Here is a 17,637-nt window from a genome sequence, read left to right on the forward strand (position 1 = left end):
TGCACAAAACACTTGTAGGCTGGTTTTTTTCTACGACACTTGTACGAAATTGAGCAGTTACACCTCATCGTTGTCAATCATGGCTATTAAGTAATGTGCTACCAAACTTTTCCGAATCAAAACCCTTTTTTTGTTCAACTTCAAAAGCAACCGATGTTTTTGAAGCGTGATCACTACACTACCGAGTCGTGATTATTTGTCGCGGCACCAGGAGGTTCGAGCTACTTCCACCTATCACAGTTCAATCGAAAATAGACACATTCGCCACATACGGTACACACAGTACGGGAGAACCTTCCCATTCGACACGTCAAGACACGATGACAAAATCATTCTCAATCGTTCATCAGATAACGTTGGCCGACTAACACGCGATATATTGGTTGGTCTTATGGCTTGCGTAGCGAGTCCATCACCGAAGGGCACGGCGTTCGAGGAACACCACTGTGTAGCTGTGTAGGTCTGGTGACCGAATTGGACCCATCTTATCAGATAAACAGAAAGAACGTCAGTAAAGTTCCGGACGTCAATGTTGAGCGCCGTAGACGGTCGTACGGTCCATACGACCGATCATATCGAAATCAGCTGTGTTTCAGAATTATCAACATTTTACATTCAATATATTATTAAAAAAAATCCACACCAACTCTATATCTTGTTAGAATCTGCTTATGCAAACATATCGTACCGGTGAATACCACAAACGATTATTCAACTAGTACCAACCGTTGAACATATAAACAGCTAATTGCTCCAACGCTCGGGGACGCAATTGAGTTGCGTACTACGAACAGCGCAATCCGGCAACGAGTCACGAGTCAGTCCCTTGAATCAACATGGAAATAATGGACGGGTACTTGTGATAAGATCCAGACCTAACACAAAAAGGCGAAACGGAAGAGCATCAGTCTTCGATGCCATCTGGGTGTGCGCGGCAAAGTGGGACCTTTCCGGTTAATAGCTCTCAATTGGCATCAATTAAACTTTTAACTCAATCAATTTCAATTTCCTTTCGTTTCGGGCTCACAATGGTACGAGACCCAGTACTGCCGGTTGCCGGTTCTCTCGATGATAGGTGAAGTATTGAGATCTCATCAAGAACACCCAACTAAAGGTGTTCAAATTGTCAACATTTGTCAATACCTTCACTAGAGAAAACACACGAAATGGAGCCTGATCTTAAATTCGTCCTAATTGAAGTATCTACAAAGTTCACGGCCACTAACCACAAAAACTATCATCACAACAAAATCCGAAAACGTGTAACATCTACCGAAGAAGGTTCACTACTGACACTACCAAATTGTCAAAGTTGAACAGAGTAAGTTACCAGTACTGTGGAGGGTGGATATGCTGTCCATCATTAGCTTCCCGCACACCAGCCTCTCTGTGCCAGTCATAGTACCGTGTTGGAAATGATTACTCACGACAAGATTGTTCTCAATATAAGATTGTGTGTGGCATACGACAACTCCGATTCTGGCATTCAGGAGAGAAACCATTCGCTCACCAATGCATTCCTAAACGATTCGACCGTTACATACATCATGTGAGTATGTTCAGATCTTCGTCATTCGATTTTCTCGGAATGTCTATTAAATGAAAAGCTTAGCTGAGCTAATCGGAAAAATTAAAACATATATAAACAATTTATATCACACGATGATCACTTACAGCTCGGTACAGCGATGAAGAATTTCCATTGAAATGTCCAAAAATACATTCTTAGATACAATAGTTCGTATGACTATCGCTGATTTGAAAACAATTAGCTCATAGAATCAACTTTTGAAATTTTGTAAAAGAACGTTGTGTAAAAATTTATGAAAAAATAAAAATACGTGAAACATTCGATGTTACACCTTTGCTTTGGGGGCGGCCCGGTGGTATAGGGGACAGCAGCACCGGTCTTCAAACGGCAGGACCGGGGTTCACATCCCATCCGGACCGCCCCTCCGTAGTGAGGACTGACCATCCAACAACGTGGTATCGTCGGCAGTCTAGTAAGCCATTTCGATGGCTGGCATGACCTTGGAGGTCGTCAAGACAAGAAGAAGAAGAAGAAGAAACCTTTGTGCAGACATCCATCGATAGATCGAGCTGATAGGATGATAAAAAATAAATCGGAATGATCGACCAATAAACATATCGAGCAATAAACAAACAGTCGCCGATCATCGGTTGGAAACTTGACTGAATACTGATAAGCGAGCAGTTTAGAGTATAAATTTGCAAGCAAAAATAGTAATAAAACAACATTGTAACAAAATAATTTGCCGCAATAATTTTACATTCTTCAAATAAACCAAACATGTTCCACTCAAGTCAGGGACAATTTTCCCGACTTGGCAAAATTGACACGAATGTTACGCATTGGCCATTTTTATCGTTGAGCTTGGAAAGCTCAAAAAGGAAAGTAAAAATAATTTAAATTTGCCAGTGGACATTTGATTTAAAATAGCTTGTTTTACTTATTTTTAAACGAGAACCAGATTAGAGATTAGATTTAGAATAGATTCAGCGACTCATTAAACTCATGTTTTGTTCCCGCCATCAATGAACACGATCAAAACAAAGCGGCTCAAAGGAGTAAATAAAAGTTTTCATTTCTTTCTTTGACTTGGTGGTAACTTTCCACTTGCGATCAAGCAAACAGAATGATTGGATAGGGTCCTTTTTAGATTTTTTTTTCTACATAAGGAGGAATCGTGAAATACGTAATTTGAAAACGACTGAAATGACTGCAATAAGCTTAAAAAACATTGCTTCACAAGAATTTTACCCTCTTATTACACCTTTTCATTCTACTCTCATTGGACTAGTACTAAAGATATCGATCGCTTACCTCATCGTATCGCAGATCTGGCTCACTGTAGGTCGCCTCCAGAATCTTCATACCGCTCAGTCTCCTTTCACGCTCCTTCTGCTTGGCCACTAACGCACCGCCATCGCTACCACCGCACACTTCCAACGTAGAACTTCGGCCATGTTCCGGCCTAGAACGCTCTTCCTTGGCACCGTGCCCACCGAAGCCTCCACTTCTTAACTCCTGTAGGCTACCCCAAATGGCTGAAAACCCACCGCTCAATCGCTTCGCCGCACGGCTCTTGCGACCCGAACCCGGAGTCCCATTGCTCATTCTATGCGACGTTTTGTTCGAATTGGTGCAACGAATGGTTTCATCACCTTCGAAATACATGTCACCAACACCTAGCTTATCAACATCCCCGTTGCTATCGCGCGCATCTTCCCCGACTGTTCCGGAAAGTGTGGAAATGTTTTCAAAGCTAACCGATATGGGGCGCGGCAAGCCAAACACTTTCGGGCTGAGTTTGTAGGCTGTCATCTTATCACCGGTCCGGCGGCCGTGGGCGATGGACAACTGGGTGTTTTCTTCCAAGCCCATCGGTGTACCGTGGATTGCGGTCAGTTTGCCGGACGAAGCATTCGTGGTGTGTGTTGTGCAAGCTTTCTTGGAACGTTTCACCGGTTTAAGAGGCTGTAGGAAGACGTGTTGATTTACACTACTGCTGCCGCCGGTGGGCCGATCCTCGTGCACTCCTCCCACCGCCAATCCCGACGATTCGGTGGAAATCAGCGTCAAATCATCGATCGATAGCTTAATTTTTAACCGTTCGTATGCTTCGGCATCGAGCAGCATCTGATCATGTGCACCTTCTTCGCCATCCGCTAGCGAACGTGCCGGTTTTTTGCCCAGCGAAAGGATCATATCATCACAGGAACGGGCGGCCAGAAGGCTGTTCTTAACATTGTCATTATTGTAACGTTCCAAATCAAGAATCAACTCCTCCATCGGTGGTACATCGACGGCACGTTCCTCCACCACATTACCCTGCTCGTCCAGTGTTCGACCGCAGGTCCATCTATCGACACCCGTTTCTTGCACTATCGCTGTTAGTTCTTGTGTACCATCGTCCTGCATACAATTTAAAGCATTCTCCTTCGAGGGAGACCGATCGGAGGAGAATGGTTTAGGATCGGGCCTGGCTCGTACCGTTAACCGGTCAGCGAATGGTGAACCACCCGTAGATGACGAAGGAAAACTGTAATCGGCTGATTTCGATTTACCATGCGCAATTTGTAGCCCTGATCGGGACGGACCTGCCACAGCACCATCCGGAGAGCATCCTGCTCCACCCATACTGCGTATATTTCTGATAGGGTCCATTTTGGGGGGTATTTCGTTAATAATTCCAGCAGGGCGTAAAAACGGATGCGATTTTCTGTAATGTGCCCGCACATTCGCTATCTGCTGTTGCTGTAACAACCGTTGCTGCTGTGGACCCAGCATGCCGGGAAAATCGACCAACAGTATCCGGTCGGAGATGTTACGGCAATCGTTGTGAAACCCAATGCCCGAATCCGAATTACTAGATGTTGTCGTAATTTCACTGTGATTGCTCGGTTGGGGAGAGTTAGCCGCCAGCATATCGTGTGCATCCATGTCCATCCCTGGCCGTGGATTCAGTCGCGGGTCGGATCGATTGCGTGGAAAGCCACGTGCACCGGGTGCCTGATCCAAATTTAAGCTTCTTGCTACGGGTGGTTTGCCGTACCCTCCCGCACTACTGCCGTCCGTTTTCATCGGAGATTTTAAACTATACATGCTGCGTATCAAGTTGACCACGTACTCCGAATTGGAGGGAAACTCGAGACACAAATTCGTTATCGGGTCCTTCGTGCAAACGACCCTAAAAAGGGTCGCCTTTTCCAAGTGCACCTCATGTTCCACCAGCTTTCCATCGATCACAAACACATGGCAACTGTTCGAGATAACCACGTCTTTGCGTGGATGGCTCAGTACGTCGGCACTGTCGCACATCAGTCCGTCCGCGTAAATGGCCGAAGTTACGAGCCCAAAGTACTTGTTGTCGCTTTCGCTGCTGCTGCTCACATAGCTGAGGCGTGCAGATGCGTACTTCGCGATCAAATTGTTGCTCGTGTTGGTGAGATTCAGACAGGAGGGAAGAATTGTCATCAGCACCGTCGTTGGGTTTCGCTTTTCCTGGCGCATTTTTCGGATGCAACTACGCACTGTTTGTAGCTTCGAGCTGGTTGCAATCTGTTTTGGCATCTCGATCGTTCCTAGATAGCCAACGATGGCCTGATACTCTAGTGAACCTTCCTGACTGGGGCACTGTCCCGCCGAGCCGGTAGGACGTACGAGCGGCGTACTATCGTCGCACGTGCCGTTGCCAAGCTGTACCGAACGTACCATTGCACTAACGTTAGAAATATCACAACTATTGCTGGCATTGGGACTGTGGATAACGTTATACGCCGTGGCTGCCGCTCCCGACGATGGAGACACATTACCGTTGGCAATCAATTCTTCTGGCCCATTTTCACCGCTCAACATGAGCGGTTTAATAGGACTGGTTGTTCCGTGTGTCATGATACGTTCCGGAGCACCATTGGAACTACATCCGCCCATTCCGGCACCGTTCACCACCATGGTGCCTTGGGTGGCTGCACGCGAGAATTTCGTCTTGTGAGGATACTTTGGTCGGGTGCGCTGCTGCTGCACACCGTGAAACATTATATCCTCGTCCGAACTGTCCGAATAGTAGTTCTCGGCGATGGCCATCCGGATCGTACCGTGTGTCGTACCGATCAGCTGTACCACTGATTCGTGCGGTAGCTTCGATACGTTGAGTCCGTTCACGGAGATTAAAAAGTCGCCCGCGCGCAACCCTGCCAGATCGGCCGGAGAACCTGCCACAATGCAGGACAGGATGCAGGGTTGCTGACCGGATATGGTAAACCCGAAACCATTCGTTCCACGGTTTACATCTACCGTGCGGTTGCCATAGTTTGACCGTTTCTTACGTCGCCGATGGGCCGCCCCGCTATTACCGCCGCCTCCACCACTCACACCAGCCGCATGCATGATGGGTAGGGTAGGACGGGTTTAATGTTTGCAGAAAAGACTATCGATGTTTGTTTTCGCGTTATTGTTTATAACGAAATGTTCACTTACTGCATTAAGTTTCTTTGCACCGAAGACACAGATACGAAACTGTTCGAGCACACTGAACACCTTAGCGCTTAACATTATTCATATTATTGCTAATACACTGCTACGCTTTGTTGCTTGTCCGCATTCCACTCACTATGGTGCCATTTAACCGAGAACAAAACAAACGTCACCGTGCAAATTCCATTGCGCGGATGCTGCGTACGGTCAACAACACTAACAAAGCAAAAGTTGCAATCACAGCATCCAAGGATTTGAGCTTTGCATTAGGTCCGATTTTGCCTAGAAAGTTTTCACTGCAACCCTCCGTCGATGGGTTGGATTCGTTGATTTTTTTTTCTTTCTCTCCGATTTGCTGATCGTGTAGAAAGCTGTCAATTATGAAGCCAGCACAGCCTCCGCGATCAATCTTCTTCTTCTTTGAGCCACTTTCCGATACCACTTTTTCTTCTTCGGGCGGATGTGAAACGCGAAATTGGATGCGCATTGGTGCAAGAACTTCTCTTTTTTTTTTTCCTTTACGCCTATCCCCAAACAGTTGTAGTATTGCCTACATGTGAGATTAACTTCTCTATGGTTTAGCTTAAGTTAGGAACTGTCCTTTAAAATCTCACATTCAGTACCACCGCGGTTTGCATCACGAAAAAACAGAAGATTTCGTTACAAACGTAAACAAAACGAACCCCCTGCGTACAACACAACGGTTTCTTCTTCTTCGGCGTCACTTAAGGTGCATATATAAAAGAAGCGAATGGTATGCCGTTTCATCAACAGTCATATTAAATGTCAGTGTGACAGTTGATGGCCAGAGGGATTAATATAAATCAATAGTAAAGAATGAACTAATGAAAAATAAAGGAATTTCAATATTTATTTCATTTCCAACTCGTTAAAACAATCCACATTTATTTCCGGAAAAAGTTGAAAAATACTTCTGCTGTCGTAAAGCGGCACACGCCGTCTCCTCTGTTTTCATATCTCGTAACCTTGGTCAACAGCAACCAAAACCGGCACCAAGTTCACCCGCATCTGCCACATTGTTTTTCCTAAATGATTTCCATATTTCTTCGTGCTGCGATAGCCACTGTAAAATTAACCCGTATTCCGCATCCCAAGTTTTACACGCATCCTCCACGCATCCACCTAATAGACGATACGGTGCGGAAACGATTTGCAATCGAACTTGCAGCCGCCGTAGAAGTGAAATTAGTGAACAAAAAGCTCGAAGCACAGAAGCGAATGGAATCACGCAAAACCAAGCAGGAAGTACAGCAACGGTACAATGGTGCGGTTAAAAGGCGTAAGTGGGAGGATCCACCGGAAGATCCGGAAGCGGTGAAAAATTTTGACCCGGCTTCGCGTGTTAAACGGCGCAAGAGCATCATTCTCCTCGGTTACTCCGGCGTAAATTACTTCGGTATGCAGCGCAATCCGGGTACGAAAACAATCGAAGAGGACCTGTTGCGTGCGATGCTCAAGCAAAACTGGATCAATGATGAAGGATTTCGACAACCGCAACAAATTCAGTTCCAGCGAGCGGCACGCACCGATAAAGGAGTGTCGGCAGCGGTACAGGTGGTGTCGATCAAGCTGCGTAAGATGACAAGTTCCGGCCAACGATTTGAGTTGCTTTGTATGCTCTGTTACTGCTATTTACTACTTTCTTTTTCAGCTGACAATCTGGACATTGAAGCACTGAATTCCGAGCTGCCGGAGGACATACGTGTGTACGCGGTGAAGCGCGTGACGAAAGGTTTCAATTCCAAGACAAACTGTGACGCCCGTACGTACACGTACACGCTGCCCACGATAGCATTCGCTACGGACAAAGAAAAGGTGGACATTCAAACGTACCGGCTGCCGGCTGATCGGTTGAAGCATGTGAACGAAGTACTTGCGCTGTACGTTGGAACAAAGAACTTTCACAACTTTACCAGCCGTAAAGAATTTCTCGACCCATCGGTGAAACGGTTTATCATGTCCTTCGAATGTGAGCCACCATTTGTGCCCGAAGGTACGACGGCCGAATTCGCTACGATTAAGATTAAAGGACAAAGCTTTATGCTGCATCAGATACGCAAGATGGTAGGCCTTACCATAGCCGTCGTTCGTGGGCTTACGGACATTGCGATCATCGAGAAAGCTTTCGGCCAGGAACGGTACGGCATCCCGACGGCTCCGGGATTGGGGCTAGTGTTGAGCAGAATCCATTACGACAAGTACAACAAGCGGTACGGTGAGGATGGATGCCATGAAACATTAGAATTCGATAAGGAGGACCCGGCTATACAAGAGTTCTTCAAGCGACACATTGCCTCGACCATTGTCGAGACAGAGTTGAGCAGTAATTCGATGATGGAATGGCTTGAAAAACTACCCTTGCACAGTTACGAACCAAGAGATGAGAATGAACCAAGCGAGTGGAAACCGAGAAATCGGAAAGACGATAATGATGATGACGACGAGTAGTAGAAATGAACAGTTTGCTGTCGCGAACACAGATGTAGAACGTACTTTGATTTTGATAAATCTTTTATTATCACGAGAAATTTAAATATTATGCTCGCCTTTTCTTAAGCTTCATTCGGTGCCGTTAGGCTGGCAATTGCCATTTTCAGCGCTCCTTCGCGCGTCTTGTTCCCACCAATAAATCCGGTCTGATGGCAAAAGTTCGAACCCGCAATGCCTGACACGCGCACTAGATTCTCGTCTCGAACACCGCACCACGCTTTGGCTAGGAACTTGCGACACACAAAACTGGACGGTTGCACTGGAACGCATATAACACGCCAATCGTGTTCCTTGTTGCAGTATATAACGTACTTCGGCGTTCCGACAAGTTTTTGCTCCTGTTCCAGCTGGTAAAGATGTTCCTTCCAGGGACAGGGTTTCTCCAGCTCAAGAATTTCACCCGACTCGTGTAAGGCCAACCGATTGGCCAACGCTTTCGACACGATATCGCGGGCAGGCCACCAACTGCACGCATAGTACGTAACTTTGTCGACAAATTCAAGCCCAACGTATGCTTTGGCCTTTTCGAAACGCTCCAAACAGCCGGGCGCAGGCGTTGGTTCGTCCCATCGTGAATTGAACGCACCAACACGTGCACTAAGATGCGTTGAAATGTTGTACCGTGGTTCTCCACCCTCGAACATTGGCACACCATTGTCGATCGCGTCGATTTCGCTGATCAGCCCATCGTACACCTTTGCGTAAATCGCCCGTAAACATTCGACGGTCGGTTCCATGTCCAGCTTGTCTTTTAATATCTGCTTGATCACTTCTTCGCCAAAGTACGTGTACACAAGACCGGCCGAGCTGAGCCGTATGTCCCATTTCACACTCATTTCCGGGCGAAGAGACTTAAGCGTTTCATTGAATTCTCCCTGGTGATGATCGTACCGGTGATGTTCCCGGTCAAACTTGGCTCCAACATCCACCACGATATCACACTCGTCTAGTTTGGCCATATCGCGGGTTCGAATGATTTGGGCCGAAGCGTACCGCGGTAGTTGCTGCAACATGAAGCAAGCCAATACTTCGTCACAGTGGAAAATGCCATCGTGGGTACCGATTTTCACACCCTCACTAGAACCCGTACTTGGATGGTCGTCCTTGAAACGCTTTGTTGATGCTGGTACGTTTGTGGTCATTGTTTTAAAATGTTTAAGCGTAGTTCGCTGTAGTAGGATAGCTTTCGAAGAGCGATGGATAGCACGGTAAGGCTGGCTGCGATAGATGGTTGGTGCAGAATATATCGTACACGGAAAAAGCCTGCTCCATGCAGTCAACATCTCTCAACATTCCTCGATGCACCTTGGTTTCTGAGAGTGCGCTTTTTTGACGTTTTGCTGCTTAATGCGCAATTACACTGGAAGAGCATTTTTCAAATTTGTTCTTCATTTTATTGCGTTCTAATGTGCTCCATGTATTTTCCAGATTTAACTATCTACTTTTTTTTACTTCACGAACTTCTCTGTTCTCTATTCTTAAATCCCTTTACGACCCATTATTTCGAACGCCATTATTCGTCACATAACCTCAAACACAAACAACAAATTTGACAGCAGCAAGAATGGCATAATAAAAACAAACAATCTCCTCCAGTCAACAACGATGGCTTTGTCGGTGAGGTTCAAGTACTCGGCATTTACTAAACTTTCCTCGACTATTTTACGAAATTTTTCGCTTTCGTCTGTAAATCATCTTAAAGAGAGTAAGTATGCATGCATTCTCACAACTGGATAGTAGTTCCTTACTTTCACACCTTCTTTCCGGGCCAGTCAAAGAGATCAAAACAAACGACACGCTGGTAGTCAAAGGAGAATATGTGCCTTCACCCCGACAAGATATGGTGATTCCGCAGCTGCTCGAGGCACGTCAGAATGGTGAACGGTTTTGTCCGCAGTGCACACTCGGACTGGACATCAAGCACACCGACGTGCTTATTCTCAGCCAATACGTGCGGTCGGACGGATGCATGTTGCCGCGCCGGATTACAGGATTATGTAAGCGGCAGCAACGGCGCATGGGAGCCCTAGTAACGATGGCACAGAAAGCGGGCCTCATGCCAAATCTAAATCCAGCGACAAGCAAGAGAGATCCCAAACAGCGGTACCAGTGGAAGAAGTACAACAAGTATTTCGATGAACAAACCATTAAATGTTAGTACCACTAGAGGAACCAGTCACATAAAGTAGTGCATTGTGGACGTGTAATACGGTGTAAATATTTATTCCCAAGCGTTAACTTTGGGCTGGTTTAACGTAGTTCCGAACGCGCCTTGTTCGTGCTTCCAGCAGCGCTTGCTCCAGCACCTGTATCATGTGCTGAAGCATGCTGGGGTCCGTTTCGGCCAGCACTTCTCTACGTGTGTGCTTTTCCGTCTCCGGCGTGGAATGTAATTTTTCCCGGTACTCGCTCACACACTCGGTGTCTAGGTGAAACTTCATCTTGATCACCGGTGCTGCCTGTGATCGAAGGCTGCGGGATGCGATGCGTCCTTCGATGCGCCACTCTAAATCACGAAAATACATCTCATCCTGACAGGATGCACGCAGCACATTATCGACCAAGTGGCGCTTGCTCGTTATAAACTGCCACAATATTTCGCTTTGCTTCTGATCAATACTATCCAACGAGGTTTGAACTGCGGTGTAGAAGTCACGCTCGCTGATTGCCATTTTCGTGCTATCGATTAGCAGTGCAACCAGTGCTTCCAACGCGCCACGCACGATATCGTATGTGGATGAAAGTTTCTCTGAAAGGGACAAAAAGAAGCAACAAATTTTAGCTTTCTATTTGGCTTTAGTGGCGTAACATCGCAAAACTTACTTGCTGCCACCGTGCATTTCTTCTCGTTGATCCCGGAGTTTATGTACTCGATGGCCAGCTTGCAAAACTCTATCAGAACTGCAAGAACACCAAACAAATGTGTTACAACAGCGGTGAGCTCAGTATGCTCTTCGGTTACCTTCTTCGGGTTGCTCCAGTAAAAAGCGCAGTTGGTCCGCTTGCTCTGGTCGAATAATTGGGGCCATTTTATAGAGTCCTAATCACGGCTAAACTTGATAAGAGTTGCAGCTCATCTGTACGTTATACTGAAGAATTGAAGTGAACTATAAAAAAATCTTTGTCATTGTTTTAAGTGTAACATTACAAATCTTTCAACAAAAATGTAGCACAAACAATTTTAATAATTACTCCTTATCACGCTCATTCAGCGAATTGCAGCTTCAAAATAGAAATGCGGAGTTGCATTTGTCTGATTGGAAAAGTGACTGAACGCACACAAACAAAAACAATAGCATCTGACAGCCGTCACAACATGAGTCGACATTCGCGATATTGTTTGTCATTCTTGTTGCCGGTCGCTCGCGTTTTGTGCAAAGTAAGCGGCTTCTAATTCCGCCCATAAAATGAGTTTAAGTTTTGGAGAAATTGTGGAACCATCTACCCGTGCCTTCTGGGACGATTATGATGATGAAGCGGTCGATGAGCAAGTATCGCACGCCAACAAGTACGTATCAGCATCATTACAGCGCTAACAACGTAGCAAATATAATTTCAAGCCCTTGTCCCTTCAATTCAGTTTGGAATGGATCTGGTACAACGATCAGGAAGAAACTAGCGAAGAGCAATCGATGCAAAAAACACTCCAAGCCCCGTTCCATTTCGTTATCATCGAGGGCCAAAAGGTGTTCAGCTTTATCGGGAAGGTTCTCCTAGATGGACAGTGCAAACCGATATGTCAGCTATCTTGCGGCACCGTAAGCATGTTCCACCTACCAGCTGAGAAGCTGCTACTTTGCGTATCGGAAGAGCTGGACCCGAATCTGTTCGGTCAAATCACACACCGGCTGTCCGCCTGGTTGGATGCAGCCGAAACCGTCTCATCTATTTCGCTTCAACCGGCCGTTCTGTACAAAGGACTTACTGAGCAAGAGCAGGAAAAGGTTTGTTTCATCAAAGCACTGACCGCAAACAGGATACTGGATGACATCGGTTTGCTCGAAGCACCGAACGTAATCACCGGAGTAGCGGCTGGTGTTGCTAGCTATCGTAAATTTGGCAGAAAGAAGGAAGCTGCCGTTTACGGTTGCTACTTGGACTCGGTTATACTGGATTCGGTATCATCGGAGCCAATTCTACGGTTGTTGAAGGCGCTCGGAGTACCGTGTGCCGATCGTTACGAGTTGAAATTCAAAACGAGTTCAAATCTTTACTTGTAATAGTCCGGCTCGGTATGACGGTGGGTGGCTTTCCTTGGTGATTGGGATTACTACAGTTTAAGTTAATAAAAGGCCAAAAACATTGCCTATGAATGGAAAGCACATGAAACTTGTTCTTTACGATAATCCGATGCTAGTTTTTTTTTTTATTACTAATTGCTCAGCACATCCAGTCGAAGGTCGGTGTGCTCATTATTCACCTTTGTTCAGTATGGTGAATATACAGCTCGGTAAGAAATAAATCAACAACAAATATTCTCCGATTGTAAAAAATGTTGCCAGCAGCGCAACGCGATCAGTCAGGCTCTGTGTGTCGAAGAAGCTTGTATCCTGTATATGCCTGGGTGAAGGTGTACCGTCCTTAAATGAAATTGCTGCCATCATTACCCATTCCACTCTGTTCTGCTTTATCTACCAAAAACTCCAACTTTTTCGCCTGTTTTACGCCATGTAAATGAAGGTATTTATATCGTCGTCATCTCTCCGCATGTATTTATGCTCTATTAACCATTCCAGCTGCTCCTTGATCATTTTTTTCGAAGGCAGGAACATGTTTTTAAGTATATCAACCAGTTCAGCCTAGAGAGGAAGAAAGAAAGAGAGAAAACGAGGTGAAAAGCAGATTCCGAGCGGTAAATTAAGATGGTTAACGTACCTGCAGCGCAGCATTACTCAACCGTTTGCGCATCTTCATGATCTTGATGATTGCTTCCTGTGTGCGCAATATACGTAGCTGCACTATCGACTGATTGTCCTCCTGCTGGGACCGTTCAGTGCTAAGCTGCAACCGACCCACCAGATTCACCTTACCGCGACGCTGCGGTTTCCCATTTTTGATTATTGCAAAATCCTGATTCACCCAAAACAGTGTATTTTCGGTAAAATCTTTCGGGTTGCTAATGGCCGGTTCGTACACCAACAGTTGACGCTTCAACTTGGGGAACGCTACCAACGACCACAGCGTTCGGCGCAATTCCGGATCGGGCAGTTCCGTCGCTAGACGTAGATTTTCGTACGAGACGCGTTCGTTGGGCCTCTGGTTCCATGCGAACAGTACCGCCATCTGGAATGTGGTCACGTCCAGATCGAACCGGCCCGTGTTGTTGGCGAACGTGATCGTACCGTTGCTCATGTGATGGTACCACTGGAGTTTGCGGCCCGAATGTTTCTTCTTGTAGAATTCCTCTACCTCCGGAATGTAGTCTTCCAGCTCGAGCGGCAAGCTGACGGAAACACGCTCGGAACCGCGTGCCCACGCACCGGCATTCAGGATCTTAATGTTAATCGCATCGTGGCGCGTCGTTTGCGATCGGAACTGAGTATTCAAGTCTTCACTAACCTGTGAAAAAAGAGCCGAGCAGAAGTTTAGATTTTCTCCATCCAGTCAGACAGCATGCAGTGGATTACCTTAATGTCTTGAAACATTCGAGCCAATTTATTCACGTAGTCCGCTGGCATACCGACCTCCCTTAACCATTCTACCATATCCTCCTCCTTTTCGCTGTCAGCACTAGAGTCGAGGATGAGTCTTTAAGAAGAAAGAAAGAATACAGGGCCAGACGGCGTTTTAAATAATATCATCGAAAATTATGTAAAAATGGAATATCATATCAGATGTTTCATTACTATGTACTAGGTGTAAATTTGGTTCACCAATTCCTCATCTTTTGGGTTCAAAAAAAGTTTAATTACGCCCAGAACATAGCTTCTTTACTGGTTTGCTATGATTTGCTTCTCAGGGCTCATAGCCCTCTCAGGGCTCAGGGCTCTCACGTGTGTTATCGGTGAAACTTCGTGTTCTAAAGCGGTTCGTGTCTCCGAAGTGCTTTAAGATCACGGATCTAACTGCCGAATACATTCTAACCTTGTGCGTAACTGAACAAGTAATGAAAAAATACGAAACTGATTCTGGGATTCAATCCCAAGTCGGATCGATCGGGATGTTCAGTACAATTCAATTCAGTTCCAAGTGAAATGTCAAGATTGTGAACAAATTTTTTTACATTTTTTATAGCTCAAATGCCATTAAAATCAGCGAAAAATATGCGCCACTCCTGCCCGAAATAGTAGTGGTGGCTATTTTACTTTTTAATTTGGAATTTTCCGTTAAAAATAATTCTTTTCAAGGGACAATTCAATATAATAATTTGTTGATAATAATTTATTCAGAGGGATTGAATAATGGTTGGATCAAATCGTCCATTTTTTATCTCCAAATAACTGAACCGAAAACCGAATCTGGCCCGGGTGAACTTTCCGTAAGTTGAGCTGACTTGTAAAAATAAGTCAAGGAAAACCAAAAAAATGCGTGCAAATGACCCTCAAAATTACAGTCGAAATATTGTTCTTATTCTAGTCAATTTTCTACAACTGTAGGACAAATTCTAATGGGAACTATTATACCCCCGGTACCCGTTACATACCTGCGCGTTAGGTGAGCCTTATGGTACCGCATAAAGACATCCTTATTGCTTACATACTTGAGCACCAGCAGTACGTCCTTGAGACGAGATTCAATCTCTTCGGTGGTGAGCCGCTTACTGAACGGTGTTCGCCTTAGCAGCATATCACAGTAGTTGGCCAGCAGCTCGGGACACTTTGATTCGGGCGTCGATATCTTAATTCCACGGGCCATCGCCGTGTTCGAGGTGGGCAGTTCCAGCTTGAAAAGCGTTATATCGTTCACGACCGTTTTAAATGCTTTATCGCGTGCGGTCAGAAACCGTGGATCATCGTTGAACGCTTCCTTTACCAGATCGCTAAACCGTCGGAACAGCTTCAGCAACCGTTCGACGTACTTTTCCGAATCCTGCGTAATGATATCGGCAGCCGCTACCATATCAGCCAGCCCCGCCTGTACGATATGATTTTCCAGATCGCGTAACATCGGATCGACACCGCCGGCCACCCGGTCTAGCAGACGAAACATTAGCTGCAAACGTTGCGTTTCACGTGCTTCAATCAGCGGTGCACATTCGGCCAGCAGCGTCGGCAAATGGTCACCTATTAGCACTGTCACGCAGCACTGTCCGAGGGCAGTGATGCTGCCCGGTTCCAGGTATCGTTCGCCTCGAGCTTCCTCCTCGCGTAGCTTCGCATCGGCATACTCCATGAAGCTCTTGACACCGTTCGTCTGTAGTTGTTCGCTTGCCTTGAGCCGGTAAAAGGAAGATGTGGCATGCAGATAGGCCGCCTCAAAGTTCTCCCTATAGATCTCCAGCTTATCCTCCGTGTTGGAGCACAGATTTACGTAGCTTTCGCGCACACCGATCACGAGCTGCGAATCGAACGCTTCACCATTCCGTTCCGCGTGCACCAGCTTCATCGCCGATTCCTGTAGCCGATGCTTGATGTTCATGAAGATGCTCTGGTTCCACGAATCCAGCATCAGCTTACGCACGATCGAGTCTTCGGCGTGGGTTGGCTTCTTGGAGGAACTACTGCTGCTACTGCCCGAACTAGTGCCGGCTGATGCACAAGCAGCTGAATTATGGCTCGTCCCGGCACCACCGCCCGTCGCCCCGGCTGATGACGACGAGGAAGATGCACCGGCTCCGGATGAAGAAACAGATGACGACGAGCTGCTGCTACCTTTACTCTGCAAACAGCTTTCCAGCTTCGCAAACGGCAACGGAAGATAATTGCTTTGCGTGAAGAACTTACGCCACTCGACGATATACGCTTTCAGTAGGGCTTGCTCTTCGCGTTGGGCCAGTACGCGGCACTGGGCCTGTTTGATGTACGCTACGATATCTTGCTGCAGACTTTCGTGTATTTTTAGCGGACCTTTGTCGTCCCAGAGGCACACGAGATGTACGGCAAAAAACAGCTCCTGCCATTCGGAAGGTGTGACACGTTCCTGCTTCAGCAGACTTAAAACAACTGGCCGCATGCATGGCCATTTGTCTTCGAAGGTAGAATTCTGCGAGGACAAGAAAATCATGGATTTCGAATTAGTAATCTAGCATCCTAAGACATCGTTGCCTGCTGAGATGCAGTAAGTGCACCATGAAAGTTAATTACCCTTTGCATCATTTTGGTGTGTTTGTTTGCGTTGAATCCGTCAGTATGCTTCCTGATCTTCCTGCTACCGCGATCGATAATAACTGGTGTTTGTGATGGTTTTACAGCCAGGCCACAATCTTTCTACGATGCTTATTGCCTGGCTTGCTCATAACTATCTCACTACAGTCCAGGCTCCGGAAGGGGGCAATTCGTGCCCGACACCACTGACAAATCTGGCAGTCCGCTTCTTACACAACTAGCTAATGCACTTTTGAGGTCACACGATGAACCGTTTCACCTATGTCTACATGTGTGTCGTTTAACCCGTGGGGGAAGGTTATCCGTTGCCTAAACGCCTAATTAGGTATAGGATTTTATTTACCGGTTTGCACGCAAATGCGTATGTGTCATGATCTCTCTGTCTGTGGCTGGTTCCACCTAAAGCGTACTGATACTGCTTACGTTAATCTGAACGCGGGGCCGGGAGACTTCAGGAGAAAGTTTTGCGAGCCCAATAATGTGGAACGTTGACGCGCGTGTGTTTTTTTTTATTCGCTGTTGTTGCTAATCAATGCTGCTTGCTGCGGGCCGAGAGAGACTAGCAAAGCAAGGTTTGTAATGATCACACAGCCAGACGGCACTGATTCGACACTAACAGTAAAGAACGTTGTAGACAGTTGCCAAGTACATTGCAATTGAGCCGGTAACGCGTTGGAAAAGGGATTTCTTATTGAATTGCAATTAAAAACTGCCACCCCGCAATGTTTCGCGTACGGGCCGGAGTGATTTTCAGTGAGCTGTCAAAGCTGGTTGAGTGTTTTTAGGCGCGGAAGGAGGTAGGCAACTAGAAGAGAGGGAAAGGCGAGTGGTGAATGACAAGCAGTCTGCCAAACGCAATGTGTG

General features: G+C 46.3%; 8 protein-coding genes across 8 annotated transcripts in view; 4 read left to right on the forward strand and 4 right to left on the reverse strand.

Moving 5' to 3' along the window:
- The window catches only part of LOC126556586 (uncharacterized), a 43,340-nt gene extending 37,429 nt beyond the window's left edge, over nucleotides 1-5,911 (reverse strand). The window contains exon 1 of the mRNA XM_050211914.1: nucleotides 2,846-5,911. Within this exon, the coding sequence (XP_050067871.1) occupies nucleotides 2,846-5,911 (3,066 nt within the window). The remainder of the gene's footprint in view (nucleotides 1-2,845) is intronic.
- LOC126558058 (carboxypeptidase D) overlaps nucleotides 1-17,637 on the forward strand; it is a 195,372-nt gene that overhangs the window by 67,129 nt on the left and 110,606 nt on the right. The gene's annotated exons all lie outside the window — the stretch shown is intronic.
- On the forward strand, nucleotides 7,049-8,467 carry LOC126558006 (pseudouridylate synthase 1 homolog). The gene is made up of 2 exons (XM_050213938.1): nucleotides 7,049-7,592; nucleotides 7,671-8,467. The coding sequence occupies exons 1-2, from the start codon at nucleotides 7,049-7,051 to the stop codon at nucleotides 8,465-8,467; spliced, it is 1,341 nt and encodes a 446-aa protein (XP_050069895.1).
- LOC126558192 (MYG1 exonuclease) lies at nucleotides 8,572-9,792 on the reverse strand. The gene has a single exon (XM_050214159.1). The coding sequence runs from the start codon at nucleotides 9,790-9,792 to the stop codon at nucleotides 8,572-8,574; it is 1,221 nt and encodes a 406-aa protein (XP_050070116.1).
- LOC126559278 (28S ribosomal protein S18a, mitochondrial) lies at nucleotides 10,109-10,698 on the forward strand. The gene is made up of 2 exons (XM_050215409.1): nucleotides 10,109-10,214; nucleotides 10,282-10,698. The coding sequence occupies exons 1-2, from the start codon at nucleotides 10,115-10,117 to the stop codon at nucleotides 10,665-10,667; spliced, it is 486 nt and encodes a 161-aa protein (XP_050071366.1). The 5' UTR covers nucleotides 10,109-10,114; the 3' UTR covers nucleotides 10,668-10,698.
- Nucleotides 10,700-11,543, reverse strand: LOC126559019 (COMM domain-containing protein 2). Its single transcript, XM_050215115.1, has 3 exons — nucleotides 11,472-11,543; nucleotides 11,333-11,410; nucleotides 10,700-11,258 (listed from the first exon to the last, which is right to left on the reverse strand). Exons 1-3 carry the CDS (start codon nucleotides 11,536-11,538, stop codon nucleotides 10,744-10,746), a joined length of 660 nt encoding a protein of 219 aa, XP_050071072.1. The 5' UTR covers nucleotides 11,539-11,543; the 3' UTR covers nucleotides 10,700-10,743.
- Nucleotides 11,845-12,738, forward strand: LOC126559865 (uncharacterized). Its single transcript, XM_050216038.1, has 2 exons — nucleotides 11,845-12,017; nucleotides 12,090-12,738. Exons 1-2 carry the CDS (start codon nucleotides 11,917-11,919, stop codon nucleotides 12,727-12,729), a joined length of 741 nt encoding a protein of 246 aa, XP_050071995.1. The 5' UTR covers nucleotides 11,845-11,916; the 3' UTR covers nucleotides 12,730-12,738.
- LOC126557118 (cullin-5) lies at nucleotides 13,171-16,834 on the reverse strand. The gene is made up of 5 exons (XM_050212783.1): nucleotides 16,753-16,834; nucleotides 15,153-16,651; nucleotides 14,137-14,257; nucleotides 13,385-14,068; nucleotides 13,171-13,308 (listed from the first exon to the last, which is right to left on the reverse strand). The coding sequence occupies exons 1-5, from the start codon at nucleotides 16,762-16,764 to the stop codon at nucleotides 13,171-13,173; spliced, it is 2,454 nt and encodes an 817-aa protein (XP_050068740.1). The 5' UTR covers nucleotides 16,765-16,834.

Source organism: Anopheles maculipalpis, chromosome 2RL (genome assembly GCF_943734695.1).
Source record: "Anopheles maculipalpis chromosome 2RL, idAnoMacuDA_375_x, whole genome shotgun sequence".
Taxonomy (NCBI): domain Eukaryota; kingdom Metazoa; phylum Arthropoda; class Insecta; order Diptera; family Culicidae; genus Anopheles; species Anopheles maculipalpis.